At 42.6% G+C, this 26,825-nt stretch overlaps 1 protein-coding gene across 3 annotated transcripts in view; it reads left to right on the forward strand.

The window, feature by feature from the left end:
• GPD2 (glycerol-3-phosphate dehydrogenase 2) overlaps positions 1 to 26,620 on the forward strand; it is a 78,702-nt gene extending 52,082 nt beyond the window's left edge. For all 3 annotated transcript variants that reach the window (XM_081929013.1, XM_081929015.1, XM_081929014.1), the window contains exons 9-17: positions 5,948 to 6,141; positions 13,937 to 14,071; positions 15,171 to 15,346; positions 16,511 to 16,642; positions 17,686 to 17,844; positions 19,522 to 19,634; positions 21,130 to 21,208; positions 21,320 to 21,418; positions 25,829 to 26,620. In XM_081929013.1, coding sequence (XP_081785139.1) covers positions 5,948 to 6,141; positions 13,937 to 14,071; positions 15,171 to 15,346; positions 16,511 to 16,642; positions 17,686 to 17,844; positions 19,522 to 19,634; positions 21,130 to 21,208; positions 21,320 to 21,418; positions 25,829 to 25,954 — 1,213 coding nt within the window. In that variant the 3' untranslated portion in view covers positions 25,955 to 26,620. The remainder of the gene's footprint in view (positions 1 to 5,947; positions 6,142 to 13,936; positions 14,072 to 15,170; positions 15,347 to 16,510; positions 16,643 to 17,685; positions 17,845 to 19,521; positions 19,635 to 21,129; positions 21,209 to 21,319; positions 21,419 to 25,828) is intronic.
• The last annotated feature ends 205 nt before the right edge of the window (positions 26,621 to 26,825 follow it).

Here is a 26,825-nt window from a genome sequence, read left to right on the forward strand (position 1 = left end):
GAGTCTGCCTGTCTCCTTCCACTCTGTCGCCCTCCAGCTGAGGGGGAGGCAGCGGGTGAGCTGTTAGGGGCAGCGCAGAGCATGTGGGAGCCCAAGCCACCGCATCACTCCCAGGAGAGATGCATGGCTCTGGAGAGCTGCAGGCCCCGCGGTGAGTCCCGCCTGGTATTTTGTCACCCCACTCAGTGGTGACACCTAGGGCGGACCCCCCCCCCTTGCCCTGAGTATCATTTATTTGTTTGTTAAATTTCATCTGAGGATCATAGGGTGGTTTACAATATAAAAACACAAAAATACATAACATAGTAACAAGCAATAACAATTCCCAGCCCAGTTTAAAAGGCCATCGATTGTTTAATAAGCCAAAGGCTTGGGAGAAGAGGAATGTTTTTGACGGTGCCGAAAGATATGTATTGAAGGCACCAGGCTAGCTTCCCTGAGTTTTGTGTGAGGAAAACTAACATGGATATGTGAGCTGATTCATAAAGTGTTTACGGCATAACAGCTAAAAGGTAGTCTTAAGCAAGTTGACTCCAGGCCTGCGGCTGCTGTATCGACCTGCATTACGTGACTGACCTAAAGAAGTGCTTTGAATACTTGAGATGTTCTACATAAATGCTAAGTATTAATAGTAGTGGATTCAAAGATGTCCCTCCACAAGGGGCAAACAAAGGCATTGTGACACCCGGGGTGGGGCGTCGCTTTATAGGGTGCATGTGTGGCGTCGCTACTTATGATGCATGTGCCATACGTACAATGTGATACCACACATGCGCTGTACATAGCGGTTTGCCCGCAGCGCCGCTCCAGCACCATACGGATGGTGCCGGGATTCTCTGCTTGCAGCTACAGCCACAAATTGAAGATCCTCCACATGCAGCTGCAGCGGCATGATGGCTGCTCGCTCCGCTGTGGCGGGGCAAGCCCCCACGGGGTGCCTTGTCACCCCCCCAAGACATGGCACCCGGGGTGACCCCCCCGCACCCCCGTTGCGACGCCACTGCCCTCCACATGTGGACAAGGGGATCTTCAGCTCATGGGAAGCGGCGCTAGAACATCATTCAAGGAAAGTGTGTGGCGGTGGGGAATCCGAAATACGTTCTTCCACTTTCAAGTTTGTGTATGCATAAGACCCCAAGAAGAAGCATGAGAACTGCTGTAGAACCTTCTTGTTATAGCCCTGCACAAACTCATGTGCATCATCTGCAGAACAGTGCTCCTCTTCTTCCACTTGGGTCTCTTGCTTTAGGCTAGAAAATCCCATTGAACCATTGCATCGTCTCTTCCTGCATTTCATCTGCAGTATGGCTAACTGGAAGAGAACACATAGTTAAAACAGAATCTTAGCCAACAGCTGAGTAAGGTGTGTGGCATCTGAGCCCACCTTTACCAAGGAGCCATAGGGCTTGTTTCCTCTGTGTATCACTTTACGTGGCCTTGCCAGAGCACAGCAGGTACAGGAGCTGGCTGCTAACTCACAGCTTTGTTGGATTGCTGCAGCCCTCAAGTGGTGCGGGATTTGTGTTCCAGCGGGTAGCCAGCAAGGTGCCGTCCAGGTGTTTTGGACTACAACTCCCATGAGCCCTAGCCAGTATGGCTCTATGGTCAGGGAAGATGGCATTTGTAGTCCACTAAACCAGAGGGCACCATGTTGGCTAATCCTGCTTGATGGTATCCTTGTTTTGGTAGTGGGATCCCCGTACTCAATCCAGCTCAGAGGTTCTGTCTTGTCTAGGGCATCCATTATTCACCTATAAAGTGACAGAACTCTCAGACAAGGATATCTTTATTACACTCTGCAGTTAATACATGCTTAAAACTGGACAGCTGGGGCAATTACTCGCAGCTATTTGCATGGTTGCTACGGCTACAGCCCACATCATCCACCTACTATAATGAACAAAACGAGTACACTCAAAAGCGTTCAGTAGAGACGGAAGGCGGGAGCAGCTGAAAAACAAATATTTTGGCCTTTATTCTTTTGCAATGCTGGCTACTCTGAGCTATTACACCTTCAGTCTTAGATGGAGCCCAGGATTGTGTGTGCAATCTGGTTTATATACTGTATAATAAGCTCAGGGTCAGTCTCTCCCTTTGCCTTATTCCTCAGCATCTCTCAATAGGCAACTGACTTTGTTTCAGCGACAACTCCTGCCTGTGCAGATCATTTGCTCTGCTGCTGAGTGAAAAGTAGACTGATCTCATCCTAAACATAGTTAAGCCGAGGAATTTGTCTGTATAAGAAATAATACACACCATGCAGAAACAAACAAACAAACAAACAAACAAACAAACAAACGTGTGTATTAATTGAGCAACAGGTTTTTGCCCCCAGTGCCAACTAAATCCTGTTTAGCAGGAAAATGTGTGTCATTTCATTACAGCTACTGGTCTCTTTGGGAAAGTACTTTGACATGATCTTGGGAAAATGGTAAATAGTTTAAAGGCTTTTTATGTGTAAATGTAGATAAGATTTAATTAATTTAATGTTAATACAATGCAAGCGTTTCCCAGTAGATTCTTACATTTTTATATTCTTCATTAATAGTCCCTGTGTCCCTCTGCTCTCATTAATTCTGTTCTTCAGATACATGTCCTCATATAAGTACCTCCTGCATGACTTCCTCACACTCTGATGATGTTAGTGTGACTAATCTCATATAAATTTCAACCCTTAATCCAGTTGATGTCGCCTGTAGTTTCGGCTGCAGCAGAGGCTCTGGTTCTGCCTCTTAAAGGAAGATGTAAAAACAGATCCCTGATCCGAAGATGGGCATTCCTATCTTCTTTGAGAACAGTGTTAACATAGATTCTGCCTGCAGCAGTTACATCATTGGATGTAACATTCAAAAGGATGTAAACTATCCAACACCGTAGCTAAAGCAGTTTTCCCTTGAATTCAAAAATTAAAGGTAGACACGTTGGCTGTAAGAAAAAAAACCCAAATCCACATTAGGGTAATACCTTTATTGCACCAACCAGTACTCTTACTCAGGCTAGAGTAAAACAAAGCAAGGCAAGGGTTGGGGCATTGGCTGGTGGTAACATCATGAATCTGTATCTGTTGATAGCCGTAAGGAAGAAATTAACAGGAGGCAGCAAACATTTTTCAGTGCAGTGCAGGCATCTGGTTGCATCAAGGCCCACTGGGAAGAAGAAATAAAGCAATGGCAGATTCCAAATGAATTTAAAAAAACCCCCAATTCTTACCCAGGTCTGCCTCATTTCTTAGATGAAACACGCAGATTTATTGAAGATGAGGAAAAAAAGAAACCAGATAGTCTTATATATCTGAAGATATTTATACAGTCGTACCTTGGTTTTTGAACAGCTTAGTTCTTTAGCTCCGAAACGCCGCAAACCTGGAAGTGACTGTTCCGGTTTGCGAACTATTTTTGGAAGCTGAACGTCAGATGGGGCTTCCATGGCTTCCGATTGGCTGCTGAAACTTCCTGCAGCTAATCAGAAGCCACGCTTTGGTTTCCAAACATTTTGGAAGTCGTACGGACTTCCGGAATGGATTCCATTCGACTTCCAAGGTACGACTGTATATCTGAAGTCTTTATATATATCTGAAGATCACAGGGCAGTTTACAAAATAAAAAAACACAACAATATATAGCATAATAACAAACAATAACAATAACCCCACTACCACCACTGTTTAAAAGGCCATGGATAATTTAATTATTAACCAAAGGCCTGGGAGAAAAGGAATGTTTTTGCCTAGTGCCTAAAGATACGCAATGAAGCGCCAATTGAGCCTCCCAGCGGAGCGCATGCCACAAACAGGGAGCCACTGCAGGAAAGGCCTATTCTCATGTCGCCACCTTTTGGACCTCTTGTGGAGGAGGCACATGAAGAAGGGCCTCAAAAGATGATTGCAGGGTCCAGGTAGGTTCATAAGCAGAGAGGCGGCCCTTGATGTATTGCAGGCCTGAGCCGCTTAAGGCTGTATAGGTCAAAACCAGTACTTTGAATTGGATATTTGTGTTTCAGTGTGCACCATCCTGGAATCCATATCTAGATGTAGGTGTGGTTCAGAAAATGTAAAAATAATTTTCGCCAGGTGGGTTAAGGTAAGTCATTCTCTGTCATAGACCTTCAGTCCCACCTGGAACATGGAGTTAATAAAAGTACTCTATTTTACGACATTGTTCTGTGATGTAGGTGAAGCTCTGTGAATGTCCTGAAATGCTTTATAAATGTTAAATAGTATTACTGTATGCTAGAATCTCACCCTGATTGTATTCTGGAATTTTCTGTTATTTGTCAGAGTAATTATTGAAAGAAGATCGAACAGGCAGTGATAGAAATGGGCAAGAGAGTGGGATTTGAAATCATTTACCATTTCCCCCAATTTAGGTTCTTCTAGCGATTCCATGATATTAAAAAAGAACGTAAATGATCTCCCAGCAATCTTTGCAAAGAATAACTCAGCCTCTCTGTAGTTCTGCTTATTTTATGCCAATTTAGAAACCTTATTTGAAAACTTACCGAAAGTTTTTTGAAGATTCTGAGTCTGTATATTAAATTTCTAAGTTTTCCTGCCTCTCTAAATCAATAGTGAATTCATTTTGAAAAGTAATTACTTGTCTGCCATGGTTTACCTTACAAGTCCATGTTGACACCTACTTTTTAAGCTCTGCTTCTCCAAATGTATTCTTAAGCTGTATATAAATATCATCTCAAAGACTTCTTAGTTGTAGAACTTACACTTCAGGTATATGTAATTGTCATCATATCTTGGAGGGGCACTTCACATATGACATTTTTCCTTCAACACGAAAATATCTGCAGGAAAAAACATGTGCACAGTCATGTATGAGAGTGAATGAGTTTCTGTTTGGATGTAACTATATGGGTATTTTATTATTATCAAGCTTAGAAGCTAATTCACAACAACCTGTTATTTGACTACTGCTTGAGTTACTATACTTTGCATTAAAACAGGTCTATCTTACTCAGATGCCAGCTATTATTATTATTATTATTATTATTATTATTATTATTATTATTATTATTATATCTCACGTTTCCTCCAAGGAGCTCAAGGTAGCATGCATGGTTCTCCCCTCTCCAGTTTATCCTCAGGGCAACCCTGTGAGGTAGGTTAGACTGAAAGATGGCGGCAGGCTCAAGGTCACCCAGTGAGCTTCATGCCTATGTGCCAATTTGAATCCTGGTCTCCAAAGTTCAGCACTCCAACCATTGCACCACACTCCAATGTGTTTGGTTGTTCCTCCCCATTGTCCGCTTCATTACAGTCTCTAGCGGCTGTTTCTGCCTCCTTAAAGTGTGGGGCTTAAAATCCCTATCCAACTAACCACATGGACCAGCTGCCAGGTTAAAGGCTGACACACACACACACACACACACACACACACACACTTAAACCCCCCCCCCACTTTTTAAATCTAAGATAAAAACACTATTGCCTGGCCTTTTACGTTCCCTACTACCAAACAACACCATCTTTCCATGAGATTAGGTCATTTCAGCTGTGCTGCAAACTAATATAGAGAGCAGATACCCAAAGACAGCAAGTTGAGCCAGAGAATACAGGCCATTGTGAAAACATATTTAAAAGGATATTCCTGTTTTTTAGAGATTGTGAACATAATACGACTGCACATATAACTTTCTCTCTTATTTGCATGGCTGTGCCTCATGTGGCCACTTAACACTCTTCCTTTCTCAGAATAACAGATGCTGGAAGGGAAACGGGAAACTGCTTGTGAGCTTTCCAAAAGCTTTCCTTTGAACCCTAGTTGTGCTCTGTATAAGTTCTGTGAGTTCTGCAACAAGTGTCCCCAGTGTTATTCATATGTCTCCTAAACAAGTGCTTCTTAGTATTTCATTTCTGCCTTTTTTCTTTTTGCTCTGAATGTTTTAAGGGATATGTGAATTTTTAAAACAACAACAACACAAATTTGCTTTATTCCAGCCCCGATAATATGGGACTCCTTGACCCATCCACTAGTGATGGCAGAGTGATTTTCTTCTTGCCATGGCAAAAGATGACTATTGCTGGTACCACGGATACTGCAACCGAAGTCACAAGTCACCCAATTCCTACAGAAGAAGATATCAATTTCATTTTGACGGAAGTGCGCAACTATCTTAGTTGCGATGTTGAAGGTAATTTTCGGTAAAATTAGCTCCAAGAATACTTCTGGGTCTATAAACCATCTTCTTTTCATAAACTTTAAATTCCGGCTAATGGATTATAGCAAAAGCTTTCGTGGCTATAGGTGCCTGAGATGTTATCTTGAGTTGCAGGTATATACTGTATGCACACAGTTGCGGGATGTGGGAACAGACTTTAAATAAACAAGTTGGGTGGAAATGAAATGCTGGAATTTGGTGAGTATGTCCTACAGTGGTGATATCCAACCCATCCAGTTAGATGAACTCTGAGTCGCAGTGGAGCATCATTGGAACAGTTTCAGTAAAGTAGGTTAGGCTGAAAAATAGGATCACCTATGGAGCTCCATGACTGAAGCTGATTGCTGCGTTCCTTTGGTGTTTTCACACACAATGCAAAGGGCAGGCGTGCCTCCCTAAATGCTAAAGATGTACACCTGCCCTTTGTACTGCAGCAAGCATCAGTGTTGCTTAGCTGTTGTGTAAAAAGTATGAAGCAGTTTTGTCTAATGATCTGAATATGGATTTGTTACATCTAATTCCCCCCGACTATGGCACCACATCATATGATGGTCACATACCTGTTTTCACATGCCTGGGAAAGTTATTCAGAGATATGTGACTTTTGCTCGACGTACCTTTAGGGGAATAGGGTATGTAAGAAAGGTTAAGTCAATTATTCCAGCACAAACTACAGTTCATGGCCTGGCACAATCACAAACGTAAATTAGAAATTTCTAATTAGTATTTTAAATGATAAATCAGACACTGATTATATTATATAATAGTATAATGGAGTATTTGCATTTCAATATCACCCCAGATGTGCAAGCTCACCATATAGTTAGGGATGCATTGAAAGCAACTGCTGGGGGGTTTTGTATAGCAACATCAGCAAGAAGACAAAAAACCCCATCATCATCATCATTATTTCTTATTGATTGAATTTATATAGAATTTATATACCGCCCTGTACCCAGAGGTCTCATTATAAATATTCAGGATTTGAAAACCCAACATAAAAATAGGAGATATTCAGCAATTTTATCAATGTGTGGAATTCTAGTAATTGTATTTATACCTTCAAAGAAGAGTATTTAATCCACATTAAGTGGTAGGATTGTTAGAGGTGAGTGTAGCTGCTAGCTTTCAATAGATCCTTAGGCATTAGAGAAATAGGAAGTCTCCACTTTAGCTGTGATTCACTTTCACCCTGCATAGCTTGATTTTAAAAAAAACCTAATTAAGAAATCCGCCAGCAACAACTTTCTGCTGTATTCAGCTTCCTTAGAATGATCTAAAACTAGATCATCCCTGCCACCCATCTCAACAAGGGGAACACCGGGAAGCTAAAATGGCACACTGTTTGTTTAATATAGGTCAGAGATAGCCAATATGGCGCCATCCAGATGTTTTGGATACAATCCCCATTGTCCCTAACTATTGACCCAGTCTGATAGTTCACAACATCTAATGGGCACCATATTGGTTATTCCTGTTATAGGACATTGAAGAGTCTTCTGATAATCAGCCAACTAGAATCTGATTTGAGTATTGAGATACACAAGACGCTTCAGATTTCATTACCAAGCCCCTGAATCATCTAGTCCTTTTAAAATGATTCTATAAAAAGGCATGAACTCTAAGTTGCCCTTTGTAGGTGTTGACAGAGGCTGAATATTCATATTCAGCAACCTCCTCTCCACAGACTGAAAATTCTAGATTGCTTGTTTGTTCTTCCTTGAAATGGGTAATTGATAGTTCTGTTATTGTTGTAGCCATTAAAGAAAAATGGTCTACCGGAGGAGGGGGGGGAAACCCCTATCATTAGGTCCCTCGTGCAGAAATTAATAAAGAGCTGTGGTTTGTCAGGCAAGGTGGTTGGTTACACTAAGCTGCAGCTTGGAGAATTGATTAAGACAGGATTTTTTGCAGGGCAGTTCTGCCGAAGTAGTTTTCTTGAGCGTTTAATTCTTTTGAAAGTAACCAACCTGGGTTGCACACTGTTTTTCCACATGTGTAATTAGTCGTGTTTATAGATTGTCTGTTAGAGAATTAACAATTGTGCCGGCCGTATCAACTCACTGCAGACCTGCCTTTTTGCTGCCAAAGACAGTGGCAGGGTTATCAACTTACACAGGCTTGGATGTGTTCCAGCTGTTTAATTATAGTGTCACACATGCTGCTTTTTTCTAGTTTCATTAATTTATAAATGTAATATGGTATCTTATTTCTGTGATTAGCACTTCATTCTGGTGGGTTAAACATGCTGGCAGAACAACATTGATTTCTCAGATCTCTTCTCTGTTCTTTCGGGATATTTTTACAAGGCATTATTGATTTTTCTGTTAACACTCCTGTGAAAGCAGTATCTTAAAATATGTAACCCTCCCCCCCCCCAGACCCTGACACACAAGCCTTTGTGTAAGATTGCTTTTATCCATCGTTAAGTAAGAGGATGAAATTAGTTTTACAGACTTTTGCTTTCATTTAGGGGAGGTTAATAGTAAAACATCTGCTCTGTGAGTGAGAAGGGAGTCTTGAGGTAACATTATGGTCTTTATCGTGGCCGGGTCCTTTTCGCTTTTTAAAGGGTCACTTGGGTGCTGTTGTTGGATAAACAAGATGCTGGTTTTTGCTTTGGAGGGTGTCAGGGTTATCCAAGCGGCGGTTGTGACAATTGAACCAAAATGTACGCACGTCTAGCATAGCACTGCTGATTGTGTCTCTGAGGGCTAGTTTAGGCCTTTTTCAAAGTACAAATTGAAACATTATGAGAAGCTGTAGAACTGTGGACCAAAGACTGTAAAAGTACTTTGATATTTAAAGTTTGTCCAATAGAGCTTCATGCAACACATAGTTAAACTATTATTAGTATTATTTATTCAATTTATATATAGTGGTACCTCGGGTTACATACGCTTCAGGTTACATGTGCTTCAGGTTACAGACTCTGCTAACCCAGAAATATTACCTTGGGTTAAGAACTTTGCTTCAGGATAAGAACAGAAATCGTGCAGCGGCACCACAGTGGCAACAGGAGGCCCCGTTAACTAAAGTGGTGCTTCAGGTTAAGAACAGTTGCAGGTTAAGAACAGACCTCTGGAACGAGTTAAGTTCTTAACCCGAGGTACCACTGTAGTGCCCTTCATCTGAAGTTCCCAGGCTGGTGTACAATTTTGAAAACATAATTTACATAGCATAGTAATTTTAAGAAAAATCACAGAAAAATAATAATAGCGGTCTCCCCACTTTTAAAAGGCCATAGATTATTGAGTAGCTCACTCTTACATGAGTCATGACCACCATTGATAAATTCATGGAGGAGAAAGCTTATCCATGGCTACTGGCCATGATAGCTATGCTTTGCTTCCACAGCTGGAGACAGCAATGCTTCCGAATGCCAGTTGCTGGAGACCACAGAAAGGGAGAGAGCTCTTGTGCTCAGGTCCTGCTTGTGTGTTTCCCACAGGCATCTGGTTGGCCACTGTGAAAACAGGATGCTGGGCTAGATGGGCCAATGTCTGGATCCAGCAGGATCTTCTTAGGTTCTTGTGACTTCTCCGGGACTCTGTGTGTGCTTGATTTTGAGGTCAGGGCTCCTACAAGATTTGCTGATGTCCACGTGGAAACAGCAACTAGCTGCCTTGGGTGTTGTTCATGGAAAGGCGGAATATAAATTTGACTACTAAGTACTAGTAACAGAGACTAGGGCCCTGCGGGACTTGACATCTTTCCGCAGGGCCTGCAAGACAGAGCTGTTCCACCAGGCCTTTGGCCAGGGCACAGCCTGACTCCCTCCTTTGGCAATCCTCACAGAACTCTGGCCCAGTGGTTGCCATTAATCTGATTGGAATTAATTTTATAATGAAATGATTTTAGAATGTTTTATCATTTTACTGTTGTTAGCCGCTCTGAGCCCGGCTTTGGCTGGGGAGGGCGGGATAGAAATAAAATTTATTATTATTATTATTATTTAAAGCTAATATGATCGGAGGCAAGTGCAACATAACTGCTGATCAGCAGACCATCATGCTTAGTTGCCTAAAATATTTTCTTCCTCTTTTGAGACCCAACAGTGTTCCTTTTTTCACAATCATGGTCTTTCAATATTGGGTTAATTGCACATCATTTTTTTTCATTGTAAAGCACATACATTTTATTCTGACTTTCTTCCAAGGAGATTAGGGCAGTTTAAGATTTCACACCCATTTTATCTGTGCAACAGCCCTGTGGCATATGTTAAGCTTGAGACTGGGAAAGTGACCGACTCAAGGACACACAGTTTCATGATAGAGCAGGGATTTGAGTTGTCTTATGTCTAACACCCATTTTTACTTTGCTCCCCTGGCTCTAGTGACATTTCTGTTGTGCGTTCATTGGGTTTGTTCAGACCTTCAAACCATTGCATCAGTATCCTTCAGATTAAGGGACATGGGCCGATGAAGGAATAACGCATAGGAAGAAGCAATATGCAAAAGGAGCCTTCATAAAATTTGCCAAAATTCTGCATTTCTTCCTTCTCTTTTTGGAAGGGAAAGGCTCTTCTCAGTTAGGTGAACTCTGTATATATTTGTATGTGAATGGGGCAGAGTTTTGTATTAACTACATATGGTATTGAATGCTTAAAGTGGCAAAGCTGTTCCCTCACCCCACTCACCTTGTATATTATATTGCTATAGCAGTCATTTTGTGAACTGGCCCTTGGATGGTTGTGCTTTGATATGATTTATTATTTTATGAAAAGTCCTACAGCGTTTTACAGCCTTCCTCTCTGCTGGAAAAAGACCTTATGTGGGGGGACATTGGGCCATAGTGTAGAAACTATATATTGAAACTACCTCAATTATATTGTCAAAATAAATGACACCTTCTGTGATATTAAGTATGAGGCTCTACGGTTGTTCATTAAATCTGCATTTCTCAGCTTCCATTGGGAGATTTCCCTTTTAAATCTGGCAGAAGGAAAGACTGCACGCTCACTCGCCTGACTGCCATCCTAGGTTGGAAAACACTGAAGCAAATCTGTTGATGGGTAGTTATGCCTTAGTCCTTCCTGAAGCATATTGAGGGTAACAACAACAACAACAACACTTGCTGTGTGCTGCTTCATTTTGTGTTTTTCGTTTTGGACCAGTGATGTCAGGTTATGTAGTCTTATAGAACATACTTCCACTTCAGATTCCTGTCCCACTTTACAGTCTACTGTAGGCTTGCAAACCTGTTTTCAATAGAAGCGCTAAGAAAAATACTTTTGTAATTAGAGGCCCTAGCAGTGAATGTTGAGTTAGATTAAACGTTTTCCAGGAAATAAAACAAAAGAAGGGAAGTGTGCTCTAAAAAGAGAATAGATGCAATGATAGTAAACTATAGTGCACATAAAATACTTCGTTATAAGTTTAAAACATCTGTGGCAATAGTCTGTTCACTGGACATAGCTACAGAAGGCAATAAGAGGTTGTCATTCTGTGTCTCGCTCCCCCCCCCCATATATATATATATATTTTCAGATTTGCTCCACTTTGGGTAAAGTTCAATTTACATTTGTGTGACAGTGCTTACCTGTTTTTATCCTCTACCCTTTCTGTTCTGGTGCCACTAGTGGTCACAATCTAATGATCCTGTGGAGGTTATAGCTGTATTGATAAACAGACAAAGATTTTTTATTTATTAGTCTCTTTCTTCCCAAAGTGACTCAAAGCGACTTACATTAAAACCAGTTTAAAAGAACCAATAAAAAAACCTAAAAACACATCCATACAAATAAAAGGCATGGCTTACAGATCCCATCTTACTAAAACGAGGCCATAATGCCGCTTTTCAAATTAAGGGCCAAAAGCCTGGGTAAAGAGAAAAGTCTTTTCTGGGTACCTAAAAATAGATAAAGATGGCACCAGGCGTGTAATATTTACACAAGAGGGGAATCCCCAGTGAAAAGGCCCAATCTTGTGTCTCTAGCCTCTGAACCTTCCATGGAAGGAGGTACATGAATTATCACAGAGTCTGGGGTTTAAGGGAGAGGCGGTCTTTGAGGATCTGGGGTCCTGAACTGCATAATTGGTCAAATGCTTTTTAGGAAGATAGAGCAATTATAGCCAGTAAATGTTGAAGCAGCCGGAGTATTTATTTTCATTGTATTTGTTACATTAATTCCCCTTTAAGAAACGGATGAGTGGCATTGTAGTCGCACTGGGTCAGTTGAGACATATCGTTTCCCCATCCTCCAAAACATGGTTTCAAGGGTTGGGATCATGCTGCAAGCTTGCAGGCTTCCTCTGGTTAAAAAAAAAGTATTAACACATAATTTTAACAATGCAACGAAGCGGTCTAAAGGAAATGATGTGCACAATGCAAAATTCAAGGAGAAAGTAGCTCATTGCTGAGTTGGATTGGGAAAGGTAAGGTGTCGTGTTGCTTTCAAGAGAAGTACCTGATAAGACCCACTGATGGAGGAGGGTCCCCGGCTCTATTCTATCTTGATGACAAGTGGATAAGTAAAGTGTTTTGGTGCTTGGCCGCAGTGACATTTTCCTGACCCTTTTAAGGTGGTCCAAAAGGAAACAGCGTAACCTGAGTACTAAAAGAAATAATAAATCCGTAAGTGTGAAAACCGATGAATTTTAAATTTCCTTGACCTCCTTCACCTATGCAGAGCCCCTCAGAAAATCTGCCTTCCACAAAATGCATTCAGTGAATGACTACAGTGTTCTTTCCCAAGGTTTGACCAGATAAAAATATGGTGAAACTTTCGAAGCCACTCAACACAGTCATTTTGTGCATGGCTGGCCAAGCTCGGTTTGTATGATGCGTGTGGGCAAGTGGTTTGTCTGAATAGTTCCAGGCATATTGTGTTTTTGCACTTGGCTACTTAAGCCACAGTACTAAAAACACAGTAACTTTGAGGTTTGCCCAAGCATATAGATTATCTGTTCTTCATTAGCATAGTGCAATTTGGAGTGGAAAAATGAGCAATTGGATTACTTGGAGTAGGTGTGTTAACTGCTGTATTTTTTGCTTGCTATGTCAGAAAGCAAGTTAGAGGCAGGCTTGTTATCATTCTGCTCCCAAGAAGATAAGCAAGTTGTGGTTCCAGATATTCACCCTCTATCCAGCGATGTGAATAATGATAATACCAGCAACATGGCTTACCATGCTATCCAAGTATGGCCATTGTATATATGTTTCTAGGAGGACCAGAATCTTAAAAATGATCATGGATGTTCTCAATATTCTATTGAGCTTGAAGGTAATAAGACACATGTATTCTGCTACATGCTGTCGTGCCGAGATCTAAAGTTAACTTTCTAATGCCCTTTGGTGTGTGTCAATATAAACTGCATGTGTACTTAGCTGCTTGTCTACTGTAGCACTGTATAGCAGAATATGCATGCTTTTGAACGGCTGTGGGAACAGGTTTTTATAATGCCTTTGTGATCAAAAGGTTTCATGATGTTAAGACCTTGGTGGTTGTTAAATTTTGACATCCAGGAAATAGTTCTATATGATTTCCATTGATGCAAACTTTCATTTTGGGTAAATTAGACTATGTTTTCTTGACACCCCCCTTTTCAAAAATGAGTATACACTGCTTGAACATTAGTCATTATTGAATCAAAAGAGGCAGTTTTACCTCTTCTTTCTTTACCTTTCTGTCACTAACATTTGCGGAGCTAGCAATATTATTTCTCCAAGATTACATTGGTGGCATATTTTAAAAATTGTTGTTGTTGTTGTTACTTTCCTGAGGAAGCACTTCTGATGGGATTTCTTTTCTTCTTTTCAACCACAGTGAGGAGAGGAGATGTCTTGGCAGCATGGAGTGGGATTCGTCCCCTAGTAACAGACCCCAATTCTAAAGACACCCAGTCCATATCTCGGAATCATGTGGTGCATGTTAGTGACAGTGGCCTTGTGACTATAGCAGGTACCAGACCTTCACTTTCAACCTGAGATGCTTGGGTGGGAGGAGGGGGATGAAATGGGTGAGGTGGCTGGGTTCTGCACTTGAAAGAAGCAATAAGTGGAAAGGCTAAGCCACCCTCTTCCAGCACAACTCTTGTTTTGTTTCAAATGGCACCCTCCCATTACCTCTTGGTAACAGAAAACATTTGTAGACTAAGGTTTGTTAGCTCAGTTGTCTTAGCTTGATGGAAGCCCCCATGAGCGCATTTTTAGAAGGGAACAGGCACTGGCCTACAAGTGACTTAAATATAAAGGACTATGCACACTGCACACCTCAGGTCATTAGTAGCAGTACCAGTCGTACACCAGGTGTATCAGAGACCCATCCTCATCTCTTCCTGCCAGCTACTGATGTGAGCAACAATCAGGTCTGGGTCAAGTCACAGGAACATTGTTCTAGCAAGACAGTAAGCAATAGAGGTGCTTCATAAAGCAACATGCGATCAAAACACCTGTGTGGCATATTTGCTGGTCCCAGGCACTCAATTCTCCCCATTATAGAGCCTTTTCAACTCAGTGGTTGCACTAGCTGCAGCCAATGCAAAGATTCCGACTTATGCAATGGGGCTTTCCTTCTGCATGCACCCAGCACTCCCCCCCCCCCCCAGATCTGCTCAGGAGAACTCCCAGAGCAGCACATGGGGAGAGGAGAGGGGAGATTGTTCTGTTGTGCAAGTGGAAATGTTTGCACCGATGGAGTGATCTCCTTAGCACTAAGTTGAATGCAACACCAAGCCAACATGAAAGAGCCTTTGCTCTGACCTTAATAAACTGACAGGCTTTTTTAGTCATTGAATTCTTTATTAGTGAATCGATCATTAACTTTAATGGTCTAGCACTTGGTACCGAGTGAAGTTAGTCAGATGCGTAGACTGCAGTTCTCAGTTCTGAAACAATGGGACTTTTCGAGGGAGAATAGTTTTAAGGGTTGTTACATGGGATTTGTATTGGATTGTAGCCTGACTTTGTACTTTAGAAACCCCAAACCACAACTTGTTGAGGTAGATAGGAAGTGGCGGCTGCAGGGCGCCTTCAGTATCCTTTTACATTAATGTTTCCAGGTGGGAAATGGACAACCTATCGCTCGATGGCAGAGGATACAATTGATGCTGCAGTTCGTGCTCACGGACTGCGTGCGGGTCCCTGTAAGACCGTGGGTCTCTTCTTACAGGGTGGAGAGGGTTGGAGCCCAACTCTTTATATTCGACTGGTTCAAGATTATGGACTTGAGAGTGAGGTGAGGCTTGTGGTGTGATTTCTTTTTAAATCTTAAAACTTTGCCATAAAGAATACAACACCTTGGATCTGGAGAACTGTGAGCAGAAGGGAACGTTATTTTTATTTCAAAATACTTGCAGCTTGATTGTACTAAAACCTCAAAGCAGTTTACAAAAAAAGGATCTTTCCTAGCCCTCCGTAGCTTCCTGCAGCCAGCCTCCAACCTTTCTCGAGGGTTTCTCGAGGACCCAGTGTGGGCTGGGTTAACTGCGGAGGGGCTGTTGGAGGAAATTACCCCATATCTGGTGGAAGCATCTTCTGTGAGCAGATGAGTGTGTGACTTCCATCTCACTCGTCCTCTGGATACTGGTGTTGGTAGGGACCATTGCCCTGCCCTACTAACTGATCCAGGTGTTGCCACTACAACCAGCCTACGAATGTTCAGAGGGGCCACGCAGGAAGCAAAGAAGGATGGAAGAGACTGGAATGAAGGCCGGGAATGATGGAGAAGAGGAGGAGAGGGTGCAGTGGGAGAAGCTAGAGTGAGGCAAAAGGTTGGGAATTGTTGGGCAAGGGGTAGTGGAAGAAAGGGAAAGGGGCTTCCCTTCTCTCACTCAAAATGCCTCTTATTTTGGCCCTTACCTAATTCAAAGTTCTTTGTTTAGATTAAGGATTTTTTAAAAGAGCACATGCATCAAATGATTAAAAGCCAACTATAAATGTTGTTTAACTGGGCTAAATTGAGCCCTAATCCATTATTATTACTACTACCATGTCTGTTGTTACTATTCTATACTCTGTAAGCCCAATTTACACAATCCCAATTTTGATCAGTGTGCGCACGCACATGCATCCTGTCTCCTAACTGTGACAGTCAAAGAAGCCTCTTGGCTTCTCGGTCCCAAGTGAAGCTATTCTTCAAATGTGACGACAGTAGCAGAAACCTTGAAGCGTCATTAGTCACTGTTCCATTGATACATGCATAGCCGTGTTAGTGCTAGCCTAAGCGTTCCCAGCACGAGCCGTTTCCTCCCACCCAGCCCTCATCGGATGCCGCCTTTGGCCTATTAGTTAACAGGCCACAGGAAAACTGTCAAGGGCAGCTCTGTCTAGATGGAGCTGTATTCTAGGAAGTGCCGACTGATGAAACAGTTCTTTTTTTAACCCGCTCTTGATCCTGTAGGTGGCTCAACATCTCTCAAATACATTTGGGGACAAGGCCTTTGAAGTGGCAAAGTTGGCCCAGGTGACCGGGAAGAGGTGGCCTATTGTTGGAAATCGCCTGGTTTCCGAGTTTCCTTACATTGAGTCTGAGGTATGATAGTGAGACCCTTTGTTGTCGTATTGCTTCTTTCCTTCTCCTCCCCACCCCAGTTGTGTTTAAATGCTCTGCTCCCTTGAAGATGCTTATTCTGCCTACTGCCTGGTGACATCAACTCACAGAGGTAGCACTATACACAGCGAAGTTTCCTCTGCCTCATCCTTCCCACACTTCTCCAGTTGAAATCTTGGCTCTGCCATTAGGCAAGCCAATATCAGTCCCATCTACGACACCAGCGTGATAAATACTGATCTACCTTACAGGGTTGTTGTTATTATAGGCAAAGTGCTTTTAGCATTCTAAATGCTTGCTGTTACCCAGGTAACTCAAATTGTCCTTCCCATTCCCCATAGGGGGGAAAGCAGAACAGGGCTGCCGGTAGGAACTGAAGAGGGTGGTATTCTGTGTACGCATATGAGTTAGAAAGGATGTAAAGCAGGACAGGTTTTACAGTGCAGTGAGATAAGCGTGCGTTACCTGCTCGTGTGTCTGCACAGCAAGCTGCACAGCTGCAGTGGCCAGTCAAAACGCTGGCAATCCTATAAGGATCCTGGGAATATTAGGAGGAACAGGCTCACGGCATGTAGCAGTGTGCAAAGAGTACCTTGTAAAGTGCTGATGGTGGAAGATCTACTAAGGTTAGAAAGGGATTGCAGTTCTCTAAAGAATATTTATACCTATGGATGACTCTCTCCTTCCCTGCCCAAGAGAACGTGAAGTATAACCTCTGAATTTCTGGGTGAAATGTGTTTTGATCAAATGCGATACCAAATGCACCTCTTTTTAATCCAAGAAAACAAAAGGACAGAGGACCATTGTAGTGTAACAAAAGTTCATCTCAGTAGCCTAGAATGTATGCTTTCGAATCAGGGTGATGGTGGGTAACTCCATCTTGAATCACAGTCTGTATACATTACATTACATTACCCTCTTTCCCTTTTCTTTTTAGTATTGTAATCTCTCTGTCCAGAGCCAGGCTATTGAACTGAAACAGATCTTTGAGCGCTCTCTCTCTCTGTGTGTCTCAAATATTGTAGATTGAGTATGCAATCCAAGAGTATGCCTGCACTGCGGTGGATGTGATTGCTCGCCGCACACGCCTGGCCTTCCTGAACGTGCAGGCTGCCGACGAAGCCTTGCCAAGGATAATTGAGATAATGGGGAAGAAGCTCAAATGGAGCGAACAGAAGAAAAAGGTACAAGGGCGGGCCTCTAGGTTCACAGCAAAAGGATTGCAAGATCCTTCCCCAAGAAACTCATGGGCATCGGCGAATGAGCCATAGCTGCTTTGGATGTTGTTTTTGTCAGGGTTGTCAGAGTTGTTGGCCTGTGGAGGTTCAAATTCCCACTAAGCCAAGATGCTCGCTGGGTGACTTCATGCCTGTCACTTTCTCTAAACCAGACCCTCCTTGCGGGGTTGTTGTGAGATAAACGGTGGAACAGACATGTGTACAGTGGTACCTCGGGTTACATACGCTTCAGGTTACAGACTCTGCTAACCCAGAAATATTACCTCGGGTTAAGAACTTTGCTTCAGGATGAGAACAGAAATCGCTCAGCGGCAGCAGGAGGCCCCATTAGCTAAAGTGGTGCTTCAGGTTAAGAACAGTTTCAGGTTAAGTATGGACCTCCGTAACGAATTAAATACTTAACCCAAGGTACCACTGTACTTCCTTTAACTCATTGGAGGGGTGTGTGTGTGTGTGTGTGTGTGTGCGCGCGCGTGCATACACACATGCACAGACACACATGAGCACACACCCCCTATTCTGGTTGGGCCCAAACCACATGCTATGTTTACTCAAGAGATGCTGCTAAAATAGCCTCCCTTTGGGGACTGATCACCCTCCCTGCTGTAACATTTGGAGGTACTCACCTTACCGGAGTTCCCTTTCCCCCAAAAGCCATGGTGGAGAGAGAGGAGATAAACAACATGACCCAGTCCACATGGTTAGTACTGCAACTCTTGCCATAACAACTTAGACCTGTTACTGAGGGCAGGCCAATTCCTGCCCCCATGGCCTTCCTGTGGTGCATGGAGTTTGCACTGGAAAAAAGAATGTCTTTCATAAACGTGCTTCCCCCCTCCCTGCTGCCCCCAGTAGCTGTACTACATGTGCTCAAGGAGTTCCAGTATCTTGTTTTCAGGCCTTTTGAAGCTAACTTACTTGCTATGGAAAACAATATTTTGTCAAAGCAGGATAGCTGGTTTCATCTGTAAGTTCCTACTTCCTCAAAGGAGCAGAGCCTGGAAAACACTGAACATTGAATACAGGAGCAGAACAGCAAGGAGCAGAAAACAGTGCAAAGTGAAGTTTTGGAATGGGAGAGCGGATTTGAAGATTCCCAACTAGGGGCTGCCTCATTGTCCTGCTGCCTGAAGAGAGTAATCACAGCAAATGCCAGAAGCCCTCAAAAATTGGATGCATTAAAGCCTGTGTCTCGCCATTTAGTGTATTTATTGTAGCTATAAGATACCAGCATTAAATTTAAAGGCCATCTCTTGTCCCTTTCTGTCTGCAAGCACAAGTCTTGCTGACATCGCTGCTAGTTGCATGTGTGGATTGAGGGCACGTTGGAGCCTTTAAAATCTTTACATTGCACGTCTCCCGGAGTAATTATCGCTTGATAATCAACACTTGTACAACCAAACCAGTGATCTAGCTGAAGCATGAAATGCTGCCTAATCTTAATTACCTTGTTCACCTTTAAGCACTTTTTGGTCATCAACTGCTGATATTCCTCTAAGGACCAGCAATTATAATTAAGTGAAAGGAGCTAGTAAAACATTACAGCAAAGAAGGAATTCGGAATGTAAATATTTGCTGTTACCCTAGAGTTGAGACACTGTGTGCTGCTCTCTCTCTGTATAGGAGCAGCTTGCAGAGGCGAAGAAGTTTTTGTACTACGAAATGGGCTACAAGGCACGATCAGAGCAACTCACGGATCGCAGCGAAATCACTTTGTCCCCAGGAGATATTGAGAGGTAAATACATTGTGCAAGGTAGTAGTTGCCGTTCTCTGGGGTCTAGACAGAACTGCAGTGGGTAGGTGGCAAGTGTTAAGAACAAAACCCCCAGCTGTGCAAGCTGGGCTGAGATGGCAGATCCTTTTATTTGATTTTGCTGCCATTGTATGTGATCTTTCTTTGTGTTTATTTGCCACGTTTGAGGCTGGCTTGAGGGGTGTATGGGGTGTTAGGGGACGGGTAGGACCTCTGGTGGGGGATACATTTTGCTCCTTCTGGGGTACTTTTTCCACCTTTGGTCCCCACCGTGCACTCAGCTCTCACCTGTGGCTCCTAGAAGCTGTCAGCGTGTGCCAGTGCCCACACTCTTGGAAATGGCTTTGACTGGCCTTTCCTTCTCCATGCGAAAACGGCAGATTAAGTGGATGAGAACAATAGTGGGTCCAGCGGTCAAGAAGGCAGTTTCTGCATGAGCTGTAGAGGGAAATGGTGGGCAGATGGGGCTTGGCAACCTGGGAAGGTTTCCCATCTAGGAGAAGGCAAACTGATCCTAAACCACCACTGCTTTGTGGGATATCTTTGGGAGAAGGAAGATTAAAGAGCCCTACATAAATCAGGAGTGGAGTCCCTAGGATGGTTGGATGGCATCATACGCACCTCCTTCTGGCAACTCCTGGATCACATCAGCGAGGCTGAGAGGGAGGTCCTGTCATCTGGGCAGCCCAGGACCTCCATCTACACTGCCTAGACTTGCGCCTAGGGGAGGTCACTTCAGCTTGATCTCACCCCCCAGAGTCCTCCGTTGTCTCTCGAGACAGACGGACGCCATTAGGTTGCCTTGAGTGACTGTTGGACATTCCCTGATTGGCTAAGAGCATTGGGCATAATTGTATCTCTGTCTTGGCTCAACACCTGTTGGGTCTGTGTAGGACACTGCCTTGTGTATTCAGATGATTAATCCATCTGGTCCATTAACACTCTCTCTCTCTCTACGCTGACTTGTAGTGGCTCTCCTGAACTTTTAGGCCAGGGATGAGGAACCTCTGTGGTCCTCCAGATATTGTTGGGTTCCCACTTCCCACCAGCCCCAGCCAGCAGTCAGGGATGATAGGACTTGTAGTCTATCGACATCTGGAGAGCCACATATGTTTCTCATCCCTGCTTTAGGCAGACATTTCCCCCCCTTCTGCTACCAAGTTTATTCAACTGGAGATGCCAGGGACCAAATCTGTGTGTTTGTGTGCAAAAGTATGTGCTCTACTATTGAGCTGCACCTCCTTCCCCAAGCTGACTGAATCCTGGCAGTACTTGCTATGGTAGAAGGTGGTATGTTATGGCATTAAAATGAGGAAAGATGAATAGTGTTGGTGACAATAACCGTGGCACTGTCTGATGGGGGAGATTTTGCAAGGAAGGAGGAGAACATCCCATAGATTTAGGTTGGGCTTCTTTATAAAACTGCTTTTGCTGTTTGGCATTATATAGCTGTTTCCTGAATTATCCAATTTTGCAGATATAAAAAGAGATTCCACATGTTTGATAAAGATGGCAAAGGCTTTATTACCATAGTGGATGTGCAGCGTGTGTTGGAGGTAACATTTTACTTACCTTAAAAAATACTATCAAAATTGCCCAACGTGCTATTAATAGTGTTTTGTTAATCCAGGATTGTGGGGTTTTTTTTCTTTCATAAACTTTTATAGAGCATCAACCTTCAAATTAATGAAAGAGCACTCCACGAGATTTTGAATGAAGTAGATCTGAACAAGAATGGGCAGGTTGAACTCAATGAGTTTTTGCAGGTAAGTTGGTTCCTTTTAAATATGTGTGATTGTTATTATGCATATATTTTATATGCAAAGTATAGCATGACAAGAAGGGGTGGGCAGGCAGCCCAAGCAAGCTAGAGGGAGGGGGTAGTCAAAACAGGCTGTAGCAGCCCCCCAGCTCTGCTGGCTTCTTTGTCTGCCATCCTTGTGGGCCCTGCCCCTGAGATCCAGATCCCCAGGCCACTTGGCACCACCACAGTGGCACCTCGGAAGTCAAACGGAATCCATTCCAGAAGTCCATTTGGCTTCCAAAACGTTTGGAAACCAAGGCATGACATTCAGGTTCCAAAGAACGTTCACAAACCGGAACACTCACTTCTGGGGTTGTGGAGTCCGGGAGCCAAAACGGACGAGTACCAAGGCGGAATCCAAGGTACGACTGTGCTAGCTGCTCTCATCCTCTGAGGCTGGCCTCGTAATCCACTGCTTGATTACCATGGAGTGTGACAGAGAAACAGGGCAGGGAGGTGGAAGACACCCAGAATGCAATTTTAGCCTATGATCTGGCTGTCACATAGTGCAGGCAGGTAGGCCTTGAAATCAAGGTCTCTGAAAAGCATTGAATATTTACCTTTTCATCTTAGATTTTTGTCAGCAAATTGGTAATGGGAATGCTGTTCCTCAGTTGGGCAAAACATTAAATCCTTTGTTTCAAACTTAGTTGTGTTGACTCCTTAGGTTTCTTCCTACTCACCCCTGCAGTTTCTCCCTTTAAAAAAATTGATCTCCAGCCTACTTTCCCACTTAACCAATTCTAGTAGACTTGGCTTAAATTTAAGCAGGCAAATTTTCATGCTCAGAGTTTGTCCTTTCCATGCTGATAACACTGACTTGTATGGAGACTGATTAAATATTGATTTAATATTTCTCCTGATTTTTTAAATTCATGAATATACAGGATGTTAATTTATTTTGCGAATGGGCAGCATGTTAGATAGCACTTAGTCTAGTGGTGAATCAGCACAGTGTTGCTCACATTGTCCAACATAAGGGCCAGTGGCCCAGGACATGATTCCTTCTTAGTGGTCCAATGCTGAATATAAATTCAGAATTTTTTTGCTCTTTTCAGAGGCTAGCTGTATCTGTGATTTTGTAAACCATTTAAATGCAGGTTGGAAGGATGTTTGCTACATAGTTGCCAATGGTTGGACAGACGCATTTTCCTTTTTTTAAAAAAGCATTCTTTTTTTGTTCCAGCTATATGATAGGGATGGAATATCTTGCATATTCTCTCCCCATCTCATTATTAAACCTATTTAAAAACTGAAATTCAAAAAGAGGGGAGAAGCAAAACAATATACTCCCCTTCCTATGATAAAAATACTAAATTTGTGCTATTGGGCTGTAATTAATTCAACATCTGCTTGACACATGGATTACTCCAGGATCACATACATGCCACATTCAGTTTCCAAGCACACCTGCATTGTTAAAATTTGTGCACTCCATCTTTCAATTCTCTCCCCCCCCCCATGTATTTATTTTAGGGGGTCACTCACCCACCCAGACTCACAGCAAGGTATGAGAGGCAGCTTGAGATGGGGTGGGGGGGTAGGGTAGGGTATTGCTCCAGACAACAAGTAAATCACTGTGATCTCTCAACCAGCGTTCCTCTTGCTGCATGCTTCTTTGCTTGATGAGTCCTTTAGCACACGGTATAGCCTTTCCCTTAGCCAGACCCGCCCTTGGGGTTTGATGTGTGAAGGGAGAAGCTTGTGTGCATGGCCCCCTCCTTCCTTCGCACGGCCGATTCCCTCCCCTGTTGTAGTTAGGAGTATCCGTAGCCTGCCTGCAAGTAGAATTGGAACCCCAGTTTTTGAAGTCTCTTCTCATTCTTGCTAGCAAGCATAGTTAGCGGAGTTTTGCTGAGTTCTAGACATCGTGGCAGTTCTAGACGTCGTTGCCACGAATCAGGAAGTGGAGGAGAGTATCAGCACACAGGAGGTGAAGGAGAAATTGGCTAACACGAGCCTCAAGTTGTGTGTTTGCCTTGATGTTTGAACTCTGCCACTTGCATATCAATTGGCCTGTGAATTGCTCCCTTATCCTATAAAACCAGAGGGGAGAAAATTGGTCTGTGGTTTTGTGGGTGCAGAAGGTGGAACGTAGGAACACATGTGTCTTTAATTCCAATGCTGCAAAATACACAAGCTCTAAAGAGGCTTCTGAAATGCATCTAGGCATCCATTTGACTCCTTTCATACAAGCAGCAGCTTATTTGTTTTCCATTGCCAGCCAGGTTTGTTTTTGTAGAGCCTTCCTTGGTCAGGTTTTTCAAATGACTGCCAGGTCCTTCCTGTGCAGTGGCAATGATGAATGCAGAACATGAGATAAATTAATGCTGGGGATTTTGGTCAATGTCAGCCCTTTCTTCACTGTGTCAAGTTAAACAAACAAGATCAAGGCAAAGGAAAATGGTAATTGTCTCTCTCAAGATGGGTTGCAGATAAGAGCACTGTTGAATCTAAATGTGGAAATTTTCACAGGTTGAGTCTAGCGTATTATATACATTTTTGTGTGTATATGTATATTCTCCCCCCCCCCCTTCCACACATAGTAGAATAAGTTATGTGAGTACATTTATTTATACAGAGGTTTAAAATAGAAAATTTGCCTGTAATGTAAATCACGTTAAGGTGTTCTTTTAAAAAAATAAAATATACTCCCCACTCCCAGCTAACATTACAGTTTCCCCTTTCTCATTTATTCTCAGGCTCCAAAATTAACAGGATTTAATTTTAGACTTTGAAAGTCTTATTCTGTATTGGTAGCACTTTGATTTCATGATTGTATTTGTTTAAAATTTGGCTTGTTTTGTCAGCGCCATCATGTTAAGATGAAATAGCTTATCCTGCCGTATGTTATTTGTGATTTTTTTTTAAGGGACCAGCTTTATTGTGCTTTTCACACTTCAGATATTTAGGGGTGCATGCTTAAAACCATTTAACACACATTTGCATTTTTCATTTAAATCTCCAGCCTATCTTATCCCAAGTACTTGGGCCAGGCAATAATACCAAACAAGCCAATAAAACTAATAATTCCTATTTAAAATATAAAATGCAATGTTTAATTCATATTGTTCTATACCAGTTTCTCTCCTGCCATCCAGGACAGAGCCTGTAAAAAACAAGATCTGGTTGCATTTTGGGGAAATATTCATAATTCAGGACTATACCAATTTAGAATACAGAGTAGGGGATCTCTTGTTTGACATTGCCTCTATGTCAGGCAGAAGGCTTTTTGTCTAGCCACCTCCCTGGTGTGCTATCTTTGTAGGTAAGGGGTGCTTTTCATATACAAACACTTTGGGACAGGTGATTTCACAGTGCATGTATTCCTCAGTTGGCATTGACCCACGTGGATATAATGTATTGTCATCACAAGCAGGCGGGTAAAAAGGAGAACTTCTGCTCCTCCAAAGGAGTAGGTCTTTTCATTTATTAGATACACATGATGATGCTTTGAATAAATAGGATGATGAGTGGCCTACTTCTGTTTTCTTCTTAGATACCTGTTTCCTAGATTTTTAAATCTCCAGGGCAGGGACATATCCTTCTGTTCTTTGAAAGTACCATGCTCATGGGTGATGTTACTGTTGCGGTTGCATCCATTCGTGTTAGCCTAGTCTTTCAGATGCTTCAACCTGCTTAAACACCATGGCTTTTCTCAAGTAGCCAGAAGAGCTCCAATGTATACTTGACTGCGCTTGCTTAGGCAGTCCAATGAGTTAACATAAAAGTCAGACATAGTCATCTCTATATATACCTATATCTATACGTAGATATATATATATATATATAGAGAGAGAGAGAGAGAGCTATATATAGATATCTGTGTGCACATACACACATATACATACAGAGAGATAGCGATGAATTTCTGATTGCTCAGAAAAAGGAAAATTGGCCAAATAATGCCTTGCACATTGTTCATTCATCTCTGCTTTGGCCCTAAAGGAAAAAAAAGTCAGAGAAGGAAAACGAGAGTGTGGCTTGTAGCATTTGCTGTCAGGTTGATAATTGTGCGATGCAAGCCCAGCATAACAAATAGGGCAGGAAGAGCAGTTTTCCAATTGTTCTGTTGGCTTTCTCATTGGAGTAGCAACAAGATGGAATCAGAACACTATTAAGAGAGCATGCCCACCAGTGGTAATATTGAAGATGCTATGCTCATCTTCTGAGGTGTGGAGGGTGGTGACACAAGAGCAATGCTTCTCAGTGGTCTTCCACTCTGGATTTTGAGAGTGAAGACTGGCTCTACTTCACCACAGAGTTTTGTAATGTGTTAACGTTTGCTCGTGTGTTAAGATATTTTTTTTAAAAAAATCTACATTTCTAAATGAATGAGTCTTCTCAATCCTGGTGTTTGTTTGTGTTTTAGCTCATGACTGCTATTCAGAAAGGATTTGTCTCTGGAAGCCGTCTAGCTGTACTTATGAAAGCTGCAGAAGAGAACATCCACCAGCGCGATAGGATTTCAGTAGATCGGAGTGGTGGCGGTCTGTGAGTTTTGGGAACCCTCGGCTGCAAAATGGTGGATCTCGTGTTGCTGCTGAAAAACATTCCAGTGCTTTCAGATGTGTCCTGCTTCCTCTGCTTGATCTCTCTGGCATTGAGCAACCGTACGGAAAAAACACTGTTGCAGTCTCCTTACTTAACAGTCTACTTTTGTAGTCCTTAAAGTTCTATTACCATTTTGACTTTTGGCCTCCTTAACTGGGTATATGTTTCTGCTTTCTGCAGAATCAGTGGTGGACATGCATTTGGAGTGAGGGAACTCTGCCCCCAGTGCCTTTTTCTGGGCAACTCCTGGGGGAACTGCACTACACCTTGGCTGCCCTTGGGGCCCATGGCAGGAGATCCAGGTGCAGTTTCATTCTGCCACCTGAACCGGAACAAGAAAAAATCCTTTTCTACCTTAGTAAGGTGGCCCCTGGCTCTCTTCTCCTATCTTGCTGCTTTGATTTGGCAGAAGTGGAAGGTGCCAGCATGCCTTTAGTGTCTTATTCGTCGGCTAGTTTATTAAACTTCTGGATTGCTTTTTTCTTTTCTTTTAGGAGAAGTGTGTTGTGCTAAATATTCATCTTGTTGCCTAGAACTTTGGGGATGATTGTATTATTATTATTACTGGTATTGCAAAGCTATTAAAGCATGCATGTCGTTTTAAAAAAAATGGAGTGATTTGTTGTTGGGAAGAGCAAGAGTTCTCACATCTGGATTTTCCATTGAATGTTGCACAAAATATAAATGTATGTCCTGATAATTGCCATGATAATTGTGTCCAGGTTGGAGGACATATTGAGTTCAACATATTTAAGTCTCATTGAAACTAGTGGGGCGTACTCAATTATGTCCTTCACCTGTGATTTACAGGTGAA

Source organism: Podarcis melisellensis (genome assembly GCF_964234715.1).
Source record: "Podarcis melisellensis genome assembly, chromosome: 1".
Taxonomy (NCBI): domain Eukaryota; kingdom Metazoa; phylum Chordata; class Lepidosauria; order Squamata; family Lacertidae; genus Podarcis; species Podarcis melisellensis.